Here is a 13,432-nt window from a genome sequence, read left to right on the forward strand (position 1 = left end):
TCTGTAAACAGACAGTGAAAGCGGTGTGCTGTTACCCTGGAAAACATGCTGTTTTCAAAGACACCTGGAACACACAATGAGGAACGGTTCCACAGAAATGTGCACAAAAAGATAAATGTACCCGTAGGATTTTGACTGGCTAACCATAAATCATAAATCGTGAAGGTGTGGCGGTGTTCAGAGGCCCCACGGATTCTTTTGTTAACCACTGTGGGTACGTAAACAGAGACGGCTGAGCTCGTACATTTTGTGAATTCTTATGTCTGAAATGGACACGTTTACTACGTAGACATTAAAATGACTTTTACTGTAAACAGTGTCGGGTTGTTTATGGACAAACCGTTGGATTAAATTATTATTCATTATTGACCCAACCATGTGTTGAAACAGCAGGCCATTGTGCCTAAAATTTTAATTTACTTTTTATTTTTGGAAATTCTTTCATTTCGTATAGTTACCGCTAAACTCTGAAGATATGCTTCTCATCCCAGGCTTACAGTAACACCAGCAAAGACAAAGGCCATACAATGCCTCTGATATTCACAATATACAGTATATATATATAGGTAATTCCATGAAAATGCCAACCCTACTATGAAAAGTAGCACATATATTAACATTTGGTGGTTCAAATACCCCTCTGATGTCTCTTCAAGTTTTTAAAGCAAGCATTTTTTTTTTTTTTTAAGTGCATGATTTTTCATAGTCAGGTAAGTGTACTTAAGTGCCATTTTCACTTAAATAGAATAAAAATAAAGTATGTGTCATATGAAGAGGAATCCCTTCTCCATTTGTTGGGTATAATTGCTTCAGATTTGTGCATTCACGATAATCCTACAAAGTTTTTCGTCTCCCAAAAACGGTGTCCATTTTTTGTCACATCCATAACGCATGTTTATTTCCCCTTTTTTAAAATAGAAAATTTGTCCATAGACTGATTTTCTCTGATGTTTAAACTCTATCAACAAGAGTTTAGTCAAATATAAACAAATAGTTCAGTATATTGGTAACAAATACACTCTCGGAGCTTTTATGTGTCACATCACATCCATAACGCTGGAATTGCTCATATGCAATTTTCAAATAAACAAATGTAACTGAGGCTGTGTTCCAGACACCGCACGGGTCTAGAATATTTCCCACCTCAAACTCCAAAACAACGTCTGGATTTAGTAACATTGAAAGTATTTATCAACGTCAACAGCTCTGTTCCAGAAATGATTTCTGGGGTTGAGGTGGGAAATTATAAATCCTGGTAATTGTATCAGTAATAAATAATAAACACAGCAGAATGACCTTATAGGTAAATCTGTTATGTTATAAACGTGTGTGGGCGGTTAACACTCATAAAAAAAATTCCATAAACTCAACTGTCTAAGCAAATGATGGACATTTCTTGGCTGCACACACTGTGAAATTTACACTTCACATTCCCGGAGGCACTTGTGCAAACACATCCAATAACAGACAGACTTGTACCTGCACAAAATAATGGCATTACAGCAGAAAAAAATCGGTGATCTTTATTGTCTATGAATCATGAACATTGTGCATAATTTCACTGGGGTCTTTTTGTTGTATCGTGGCTGGTTGACATTATTCGTATCCTGCAATGTTTGGACACCAAACCAACAAGACAGCCTAGATTCCTGCTTCAGTATACTGTAACCCCCACACAGCACCTCCCAATCGCCCTTACTGAAAAACATCCCCCCATACCCTGACACGGGGCGTTTCCCTCACCTAAAGAATGAACCGCTATCCGGTTTCTTCAGGAGAGGAAGAGATCTTCTGTTGTCCCAGAGGCAGGGTGTCAAACCTCACACCAACTCTCATGATTATATCCTGTTATTCTTCCTTTACTTCTCGCTTTTGTCTGAGCAATGTTTACTCTTTCCTCACTTTGATTCTTTTGTTTTCTTAGCTTTCCTCACTCGGCTTCATTCTGGAGGCACAACTCAACCACGTACTCGAGACACATGGAGGACTGTTTGTGTAGTAAATGACCCCGCTATCGGCTACTTGCTAACAACTTTTTTAGGGGAAACATCAGTCTGTCACCATTTGTGGAAATGAAATCAGGCCAGTCGTTACAAATCTAATCACTTTATTAAGTGAAACTGTGGAAAGGGCCATAAACCTGCAATTAATCTGCTTAAATACATCATACATCTTTTGACAGTAATGTGATATTTACAAATAATGAAATCAGGTACCGTTTCCTCCTGTCCACTAAACATTTATAAAGCTTTAAAAAATCACTTCATGAGACCTGACTTGGTACGGACAAAATGGATGAATAAGCAACTTGTGACCGAAGAACATTCAATTGAACAAAAACCGAAATAAATGGCCATCTGTGCAGAGATGCTAAAATATTTCATCTATGAGAAGAAACCATTCAACAATGGGAATTGATAGTTACTGCAAGGCACAAGACTAAATCGCACACATTTTTGGCCGCTGTGGGATGTAAAAAAAAGTCTGTCTTAAACTAAAATAGCAAAACTCAGCACTAACGTTCCACCATGCATAAGAAACGGGTAGTAAATCATCATTTACACGAGTTGCACTTCTCAGAAAGGCTTTAAAGACATCTTTTAAAATGTAGTCCATCCGAGAAACGCGTGTTCTTTGGAGCTGACAAGAATTCTTTTATAAGTGTTGGCAAAATCTGGGCACTTTCATTGGTCATATTTCTTGAATGAGAAAAGCATCACGCTGGGCTCACGCAGCAGTGTCTTTCACCATCAGCACGTTACAGTTTTTGATCCTTTAAATACCAGTTTACACCGTGGTCTCGCCCTGATTGTTGCCAAGACGCTTGTAAAACCTGCGCCACGACTGTAGCGTTTTTCCAGACCAGATCCAAAATCCTGATGTGATTCCTACAATCATAGTCATGAGGTACTTGATCATAAACACGGTGAAATCTGGCGTCATGGGCGCGAAGTTGTTAGGTGGGCACGGAACGGCGAAACGCTTACACGTCTGCATGTGCCAGGTCTTCTCCCACTGCTCACGAAACGCCTGCTCGTAGAAGTAACACGCGATGACTATGGTGGCCGGGACGGTGTAGAGGACGCTGAAAACGCCAATCCGCACCATGAGCTTCTCCAGTTTCTCCGTCTTGGTTCCGTCGTGCTTCATGATGGTACGGATTCGGAACAGAGAGACGAATCCGGCCAGTAGGAAGGAGGTTCCGATGAAGAGGTAAACAAACAGAGGGGCAAGAACAAATCCACGCAGGGCGTCGACGTTGTAGATGCCAACGTAGCACACACCGGTCAGGAGGTCGCCGTCCACCTGTCCCAAAGCCAGGATGGTGATGGTTTTTATGGCGGGGACGGCCCACGCAGCCAGGTGGAAATATTGGGAATTGGATTCGATCGCCTCGTGGCCCCATTTCATTCCGGCGGAGAGGAACCAGGTGAGAGACAGGATGACCCACCAAATGGAGCTGGCCATGCCAAAGAAATACAAAATCATGAAGAGAATGGTGCAGCCTTCTTTTTTCGTCCCCTGTGCCACAGTCCTGTACGCGTCATCCTTGAACTTATCGATGCAGACCACTTTGTCCTCCAGAAGGAAGCCGGCGGCGTACGCCAGCGCCACCATGAAGTAACACCCGGAGAGAAAGATGATGGGGCGTTCCGGGTAGCAGAAGCGGCGCATGTCCACGAGGTAGGTGAGAACCGTGAACAGAGTACTCACGCAGCACAGGATGGCCCAGATTCCCACCCAGAGGCGTCCGAATCGGACCTCCTCCTCCTTGAAGTACATGAGCCCATGCGGCTGCTTGTGCTCGCAGGGGGCGCCGCAGTTTTTCGCACCCAAGAACTGGTAGTTGAGGTAGGAAGGAACCGTGAGTTGAAGAGGACAGGCGAACGCCTGACTCGGCCGTTCCGGATTGAAACGCATGGTGAAGGGGTGCGGCAAGTATGGCGTGGGGTCCGTCGTCGGGACGCCAGGGTCCGACTTGTTCTGTCCCACGCAGATATCTCCGCCGTGCACCGGGAAGTTCTCACAGTGAAGGCGCTCCGGCCACTGGAAGCCGAATTTGTTCATGAGCGCCTCGCATCCTTGTCTGGCGCGCTCGCACAGTGACCGGCAGGGCGGGATGGCCTGTTCTAGAACCGTGCACACTGGCGCGTACATGGAACAGAGGAAGAACTTCAAATCCGGAGAACACTGAACTTTGACCAGCGGGTAAAACTGGTGCACCTCCAGTCCTGCGTCCTCCTGGTTGGTGTGTCCCAGGAGGTTTGGCATGATGGTCTGGTTATACTGGATGTCCGTGCACAGAGGGATGGATATGGGCTGGCAGAAGCCGTGCTCGGGGACGGAGATGCCCTTCTCTCCGTGATACTGGCCGCAGCACAGCAACAAAAGCGCGCAGACGAACGCGCAGCGCGCCACCGCAGCGCACGGCGCGCCTCCCCGCACCGCCATCATTGATCGCCTGAAAAACACCAAAAGTTTAGAACCAAGAAAAGTCTTACAGCATACCAAAACTAACACTCCAAGGATTTAAACGATCGGTCAGACTATTTGGAGGATGATCAATGCTGATAAAGCACATTTTTGTTAAGACTTTGCTTCGCTTTATCCATAATTAATTACGCATGAGAAACAACCGAACGATCAAATAATGTAAATATAAACGTATGAATCAGAAAATACAAACTCACTTTATCTCGCGTAACGTTAGATTTGGAGCGTGCAGGATTCGAATGACCCTCGAGCTCGCGCTGAATGACTCGTTCGAGGCGAATCACAAACTTTTCAGCAGTTCACTTGCGTTCCCGTCTTCGTGAGTGTTTTTTGCACACTCCTCCGCATATTTCATCGGCAAAGCTCGCAAACATCTGCCTCTTCTCCGTTTAGGCACAATGTAAGAAACTTTCCTCCTGTTGATTCTCCGTCTGTCTGTGTGAAGTTGATACTACACATTGCCTCAGTGATGAAACGGTTTCAATCGGCCCTTCATTCAGAGTCACTGGCGCTTCTCCACGGGGCGCCTTGAAACCCGCTCTCTGCCGGCCAATGGAAATGTCTGTTTTTCTTAGCGCGACGTTCCTGATTGGATCGGAAGGAATTTTTCAGGAAAACGGGGCGGGACTTCAGCCTTTTCGCTTTAGTGAATCTTCATCAAATTTCTTAAGAAATGTACGAATGTACACGAGTGTCTAAAAGTTTAGGGTCACTTACTTTTACTCAACAAAACTATGTAATAGTACAAATGTAATTTTGGGAATTCAGGAGCTTAACTGCAGTCGCCCTTTGTCTAGAATTTTCAAAAATTTGTCATTAACCCTGAGATGCTTTCTAAACCGTCTAATTTGAATCCGTATTGTCCTGATTTTTCTTCATTATTTAGTCCAAATTATTCGGAAAACATTTTTGTTAAATATAATTTAGGTTCTGTAATGAAGGAAACAAACAGGTTTGTGAAATTATAGTTTGTCTATAACTTATTTTGGACATTTAAGCAAACACATTCACATTCAAAGAAACATTTCACTTAAGTGATTCTAAACCTTTGCATACATTGCACTATACATTTAAAAAACGTATTAATATTAAATTATATAGTTATTTCTTGTTTTTATAAATGGATACATGCCTGAGAGATTGTCAGGAAATATCACTTTCACTGCGCAATAAATATTTTTTACTCTATGGTAATACAATTATTTTAAATTCATCATAGAAGATGTAAATATATTACAATTTAAATAATAGGCTATATTTTATTTTCTTATAATACTACAGCAGTAAGAATGACATGTGTGTCATAATTGTAATAAAACATTTTGATGCTAATTGTATAAAACTACTTTCACAATGCAAACATTTAACATGCAATTTTTTTATTTCAACCTTTGTGGTCTAATTCAATGCAGATGTGTTCTTGATATGTCTGTGAAATTCACCATTTATAAAATGTAGTCATATTTGGACGGGATACTATGGAGAGAACTTTAAAGCTAATGGATTTATTGTGAGTCTTCAGTTAAATGTGACTTCTGCCACATACATCATAAAGCCATTTGGTCATCATGTGGGAGCAGGACTGAATGATTACTCCCACACAAATGTAACAGGACATTCAACTTACCCCAAAAATGGTAAGTTTAATGATTTATAACCTGAAAATTGGCAGAGCACCTGAGTTTGTGTGCGTTGAAGATAAATGAGAAATCACTGAGCCAAGAGTTGGACCCCAAACCAGTGGCACGGTCCTGTTTTAATGTTCATATTAATGGAGATTTTGGGGCTCGGAATTGTTGAAAAATCCCTGTAGTATGTGAGCGGCGAAGATTTATACAGCCAGAAACGCCTCTGTTGATGAAAGATCAGAACAAACCCATAAAATTACACACCGCAATATACTTTTATGAACTCCTGTAAGTGTCTGAGAAAAGTATTTCAACAGAGGGCTTTGTTCTAAACATTCTGATAACTGAGTCCTTCATCACTGCTCTTACAAAAGAAAACAAAAGACATCACCGGTTCTGAACATCATATTAATCTCGACATTTTTATGTAGTTGCTCATGTGGCTATGCACCAAAATAGATGTCAGGATCAATATCTGCTTTACACATGTTTATCTCTTACTTTCACATTCATCTGATTTGTATCATTCTTTCACCATTCCTTATCTCCTGCGTTCCCATAAATTCATTGCAGCTAGATGATGTAGAAGTGATCTATCTAGGTTTCACAGCTGAAAGAAACTCCAATAAAGTGTTTAGAAACACACTGCATTGACAAAGAACATCTTTGATCTTACACCATACCACACATCAAATGGTTCTGATCGGAAAAGACAGAGACATAAATTGCATTTGCTGATGAGTTTCATGCTCGCTTTATTTCAATGTTTATCTTCTTCTATCTCATTACTCTCACACACGATCTGACGCCGATTTGTCATTTCTGACACTGTATTGTGGCTTTCACGGTGTCAGAGAAACATTTGGTTTTCTTGGGCTGTGAGAGAAAAAGGTGACACAATGTCTTCAATTCGCATGCCTTTAGCAGAAAACAACCAGTAATGAATGTGAGAAGTCTTCAAATAATTACATTTGAAGAAAAGGTGAAAGCTCTGTCCATAATAATACAAATCTGGGTTATGTGTCCTTGACATTAATGAGATTAAATGGAGAGCAAATGGAAGCATCTCACGTCTCATTTGTGTCTCAGAGAAAAAAGTCAGAAATCTGACAAATGTGTCTGTCATTAGACTTTGAGAAGAGATGTCAACAACGTCTCAAACTGAGCTCAGATTTGTCAATTCTGCGATCAAAAGTTATTATTATCAATATTATTAAAGATCTCAATATGAACTTAAACATTTCTCATTTTTATCCCACCTCTGCAATTCAAGGAGAAGCATTTAAGTGACACTTAACACAACTGAGATCTCCATCAAATGTCGTGAGATATGAAATAAAAGCAATAAAATGTTGTTGTGGCGTTGCGTACTGGCTCAAGTATCACAAAGTTTCCATCGTTTCCCCAAATAGACCTTTATCCTGATCCTGAAGTCTTATCCTGATGGCATATATTTGCCTGTCAAAATTAGATCAGAAAGTCTTAGAAGCAGCACAATTCTTTCCAACAAGTCACACAAATGTGATCTTTCATGTCTGTATATATTGCTCATAAGCAATCGAAATCGATTCTTTCATAATGAACTGTTCACTGTTTATTTTTGAGGCCGTGGAAAAGCCTCAAAGTCAGTTCAGATTTAATCCTCCCATGATTACCGCGGTAAGAATGCATTCTGAACTACGCTCATTATTTTATTAACTCACTTGATCCTCTATAATCTCACTTTTCATTCGTCTGTGTACAGATATCTTAGCAACCTGTGAATACACGGCTGAAAATAAATAGAATAATACCTCCGTTTCTCTCTCTCAGACACTCACTTATTAAACTGAAGAATGTTAATAGGTGTTTCATAATGTGCAGCTGTGTCTCTAGTGTTTTGCTGTATTGTTAAGCTCTTTAATTCATTTCCTCTCTCTCTCTCTCTCTCTCTCTCAAGATTCAAGATTCAACTTTCAAAGAAGCTTTATTGGCATGATAAAATAAATTGTACATTGCCAAAGCACAGGAAAGTTAAATATAAACATTCTGCACAAATACAGATTGAGATCAAAATAAAATAAAAGTATCTATATACTGTACATATCGATATAAACAGAAAAGAGCAAAGTATTGATGAAAGTTCTCAGTGAGAGTGACAAGTCTCTCTCTCTCTCTGTCTCTCAATTTCAAGGTACTTTATAGATTGCGTGTTCTTACAATATTGCCAAAGCATTGAACATATAACAAAAGGCATACAATAAGTACAAACATTAGAGTAAAATTAAAATAAGGTGCTAAGTAAGAGATAGAATGTAGAATGAAATATAAAATAAAGTATATGTAAGTAAACAAGTGAAATATAGAAAATAAATATATATACAGTATATATCAAATGTATACATTTCAGGCAGAAACATGAGAATGAAATAATCTTGTGTATTTGTGCATTGATTGTAACAGATTAAGTCTGAGAGATTAAATCTCTCTCTCTCTCTCTCTCTCTGTGTGTGTGTGCGAGTCCAAGTGTGAACCGACTGAAAAAGTCAAACACATGATACCAAGGCATTTCTATTTTAAGCCAAAGTCATCATGCAACGTTATGTGGATGTATACGGCGCTGTTAATGGGCTGGTTTACATCTGTCTTGGTTCGGACTCAAACGGTAATGACCTCCATTTCCAAACAGAGCAAGAGCACATTCACACCCTCTCGCAGAAACACTTAACCACCGGCTCTCCGCTGACCGACGGCATGAAAGATTCATTCTGAAGGGATGGTAGTGTTCACAATCTGGCTCAGAGTCGAGTAAGAAGGAATGTGGGAAAAAGTTGGCCTGAATCTGTCTAGGGTTTATCCCAGTGCTTAGACACAATCTAAAACGGCATCATAGAGAAAAATCATAGAACAGCATAAAGATTTTCCATTTCACATGATGGGTTTTTGGTGTATTTATATGTGGGTTAAGGCATTTTAAATTGCTTGCAGTGTGTTGGCATCACTTGCCTTGGCATCTTTGCCACCCGGTTACTACGGCAACTGCTACAAGTTTCCATCGAGCTTTCGTTCTTTCTTTTCTAAAATGCCAACCTGTCATTTGACATTCAGAAAAAGTGCCGCTAATGAAAACCAGGCGACGGTCTCCTCCCTCGCTCATCTCTCTTTGATTTCTCTCTCTCGTTATTTCATTTCATCTCGATTACAAACGTGTGAACCCGGTCACCGACGGTGAAGTTTGGGCGGCGTGTCTTTCCTCTGACCCCTGCGTCTGTGATCTTTATATAGCTGAGGAATTCTGCTGCGTAATTGCAGCACATGTGATGTATCTCATGGTCGCGGTGGCTTCTGGTCCCCGGTGTCCTGCTCCACTTGCGTGTGATGTAAATGATAGTATGTTTACGAAAAGATTCTTGATGGGTCAGTGTGAGGAAGCACTAAAAGTCTGGGCACATCGGAGCTACACTGTTGTTTAACAAAGCTTTAAATCAATTTCATAAGGCCATAGACTTCAGTAGATGCTGTAATTAAAAGAAAATAACTATGGGTTATTTCTAAACAAATGCTAAACTTATGAGCTGATGATCAAAGAGAAAGCCCCGCCCCCAAACTCACACCACTGGATGATTTTACAATACAGTTTTATGACTCTTGAGGTTACTTTAGGTCATTTTTAATGCATTTTAGGTTTGTTCCATGGCCTCATTTTCATTTGTGTTTGATTAAATATGGCTTTTAAACTGCAGAAAGTTGTAACATGTAAAGGCAACGCTATTTCACGAGGTTGCTAATATGTGTCATATCTTTTTCGTACGTTTTAGAATGATCTGCTTTCGTGACCGTGATGAATTAGGGAATTATCATTGCTTTTATTGCAATAACATTTTTTAGGAACGAGGCAATTCCTTGATAAAATTATTTTTTATGTGTAACCAAATGTAGTCAGGTTGATTCAGTCATTTAAAAATATTCTTTGACTTGAATGAATGTAACTTTAACCCTTTTAAAGACACAAAGATTCGAACATTAAGACTTTTCTTGATTCCAGTTTTTGAACGAGTCACGCAATTCATTTCAGTGTTTTTCTTTTGCAGCTTGAACAACTGCTGGCATCCGGAGACAAACGTTGATCCAGTTTCACAGGTATCTGCATCTTATCAACAAACCCCAAACCTGAAGGGTTTCAATGAGCTGCCAAAAGACAATAAGCCCCCTTCCCCCAGTTAAAATCCCATTATGTTAAATGAAAGCCACACTCCTCCAGTAAACCCCCCGCCGGGACTCGCTCTTTCTCTCTCTTTCTTCAAATAACTCCATAATTTGCATGCTAAGTACGGGTGGCTATTTTGTTGATAATGGTGAATGGAAGAGTGATATGCAGATTAAATGAGCAGGCAGAGAAAGCCATTGTTTAAAGACTCCACCTCACATGGAGCAGGAGGAGAGGAAGACACCGGAGAGCTGTGGAGGAGGGGAAGGACAAATATTCTCAACCCGACAAGAGTTTGGGTTTCAGGAGAGTCAAGATTAAACAACAGAATAAAGAATTTGTTTCTAAATGTTTGACCTTTTGGTTTGAGGAAAAATTCCTTTCCAAAGTAAAAAAAATGCAACTCGCGACGCCAATGTGACGGGTTCGATTCCCAAACCGTGTATCCGTCCATCACCTTACAAACAGCACAAAGTTTATTTCACGCCGTCCCCAACACACCCACAAATCCTTTCACATGACTGCAGATCCAGTGACGGGTAATGTGTGTAAATCCAGCCCCGGGTCTGTGAGGCCTGCACGGAGGCCGTGTGGAACAGCTGTCTTCTGCATGTGCTTGAGAAGCCATGAATAAACAGAGAGAGCCACAAAAGCTGGAGTGAGGGCTGAAGACCACACACGCACACAAGCCAAAACCCCTCTCACACTTCACAGTCGCCATCCTCCACTGCCAAACAAATGCTACTGCAACCTTGAAACGTTACCCGACAGACCACATGCCTCTCGCGTGTTTATTCTCTGTGTGAAAGAGTAATGCAGATCCTGACAGACTGCGCTCGTGTTTCACTGCCTGTGTCGTGTCGTGTCATGTGTTATTGCATATTCCAGCATTTCTACACTTACGTATGAGCACCAGAATCATATAATATAGTTTAATCTGATCGTCACTCACAGAGAGACCAGACAGACAGACAGACAGACATAAAAACAGAAATATGGATAAACCGACAACAGACAGACAAAAATACAGGCAGACAACATATACAAGAAGACAGACGGACGGACAGATGACAGATGGACGGACGGACAGACGGATAGACAGGCAGACAGACGGACGGACGGACAGACGGATAGGCAGGCAGACGGACGGACGGACAGAGAGGCAGAAAGAGAGAGACAGATAGACAGACGGGCGGACGGACGGATGGACGGATAGGCAGGCAGACAGACGGATGGACGGACAGACAGACGGATGGACGGACAGACAGACGGATAGACAGGCAGACGGACAGACGGATAGGCAGGCAGACGGACGGATGGACAGACGGATAGACAGGCAGACAGACAGACAGGCAGGCAGGCAGACAGACGGACGGACGGACAGACGGATAGGCAGGCAGACGGGCGGACGGACAGAGAGGAAGAAAGAGAGAGACAGATAGACAGACAGACGGACGGACGGATAGGCAGGCAGACAGACGGATGGACGGACAGACAGATGGATGGACGGACAGACAGACGGATAGACAGGCAGACAGACAGACAGACGGACGGATGGATGGACGGACGGGCAGGCGGGCGGACGGACGGACAGGTAGACAGACAGATACACAGACATACAGACAGAAAAACAGACAGACAGATATACAGGCAGACAGACAGATGGAGACAGACCGGTACACAAACAGCTAGATAGACAGACAGACAGACATAAAAACAGAAAGACAGACAGACACAGACATACAGACAAAGAGAAACACAGACAGATACACAAACATATGGACAGAAAGTTGGATAAACCAACAACAGACAGACAAAAATACACAAGCAGGCAGACAACATAAGGACGCACACAAGCGGACAGACGGACAGATCTCTCCTCTCGAGACGAGAAGAATAATATGTCTGATTTAAGTATTCTTGAAGCTCCATCATATCAGAGTTAAAAGTTGAAGAGATGTCAGGCTGCAGTTAGTCAGTCTGTCTGGTGCACGGAGCGAGCGATGACAGATCGATGTTTTAATGCGTTCTCAACTCATCAGGGTATGGGATGAGATGTCTGAACGCCGGAGACAGATTGAGTTTGATCTTTTGTTGTCAGGTTTTTTCCGGTGATGAGAGTCTCTGCAGGAATAGACTTGAACTGAAATCGCACGTCAGTGTATTTGAATACACACACATCTTGGTTTATGTGACGTTTTTGGCTTTGCCTTGTGTTTATAAAAGCCTATACTATTTTATATCTGTCAGAGCTTTACTAACATCAAGGGTTCAGTTTTACCGTACCGGCGGCACCATGACCTTGTGCTCTGACGTGTATTAATATCCCTAATATCACCAACCGCATGTAAAACTCCTGCTGGCACTGCAGTCGTGTCTGAACACACTTCACAAGACCACATCAGTGAGAGACAGATACATACTGAGAGAAACCTTCAAGAACTCTCACGGCCTTGAGTCATTCCATCAAAACTCTACCACCCGCCGACTCCTAAAGCAACACACACTCTTCACGGACCCGCTGAAGTCAGCTCGACAGATAAAGGTGTAGGTCACCAAAAAGAGAGGCTTTGAAGCTATGTATTTCATTGAATTATATTAAAGCAGCATCACACATACACAATCATTTGCTTTCTTTTTGAAGAGTGCACACACGTTTAGGGTCACTGTACGTATGGTGTGTGGTTGTGAAAATGAGAGCGCCCTCTCATGGCTGATCTCAGAACTGCAGGAACACCACCTCTCCAAACCAGGTGAGGTGGGTGGAATACTAGAGGAAAGGGTTGATGTTTCTACTGTACAGGCCTGCAGGTCTGAAGGAAACTCAATCTCTTGACCACACACTTTCACTGCTTCACACATTTCATAACACGACTAAAAGGTTCTGCACAAACCTCCAAGGCCCGGTTTCACAGACACAGCTTAGCTCAAGCCAGGAGTTTAAATGAAGACATTGTGGCTTTTATAAAAATGCCTTAGAAGAATCCATTACTGGTGTGTGCATCTCGAGACAAAACAATGGCAAGTTCTGTTCAGTTCAGACAGGTCACACATTCGTTTTAGTCAGGGACTAGCCCTCAAGCCTTGTCTGTGAAACCGGCCCACATGTTGCATTACTCATTTA

The 13,432-nt window shown here is 41.9% G+C and overlaps 1 protein-coding gene across 1 annotated transcript; it reads right to left on the reverse strand.

Moving 5' to 3' along the window:
* Positions 1–2,090: 2,090 nt before the first annotated feature.
* Positions 2,091–5,365, reverse strand: fzd7b (frizzled class receptor 7b). The gene is made up of 2 exons (XM_057338901.1): positions 4,692–5,365; positions 2,091–4,462 (listed from the first exon to the last, which is right to left on the reverse strand). Exon 2 carries the CDS (start codon positions 4,453–4,455, stop codon positions 2,788–2,790), a length of 1,668 nt encoding a protein of 555 aa, XP_057194884.1. The 5' UTR covers positions 4,456–4,462; positions 4,692–5,365; the 3' UTR covers positions 2,091–2,787.
* Between the last annotated feature and the right edge of the window lie 8,067 nt (positions 5,366–13,432).

The sequence above is a fragment of the Triplophysa rosa genome, linkage group LG7, assembly GCF_024868665.1.
Source record: "Triplophysa rosa linkage group LG7, Trosa_1v2, whole genome shotgun sequence".
Lineage (NCBI taxonomy): Eukaryota > Metazoa > Chordata > Actinopteri > Cypriniformes > Nemacheilidae > Triplophysa > Triplophysa rosa.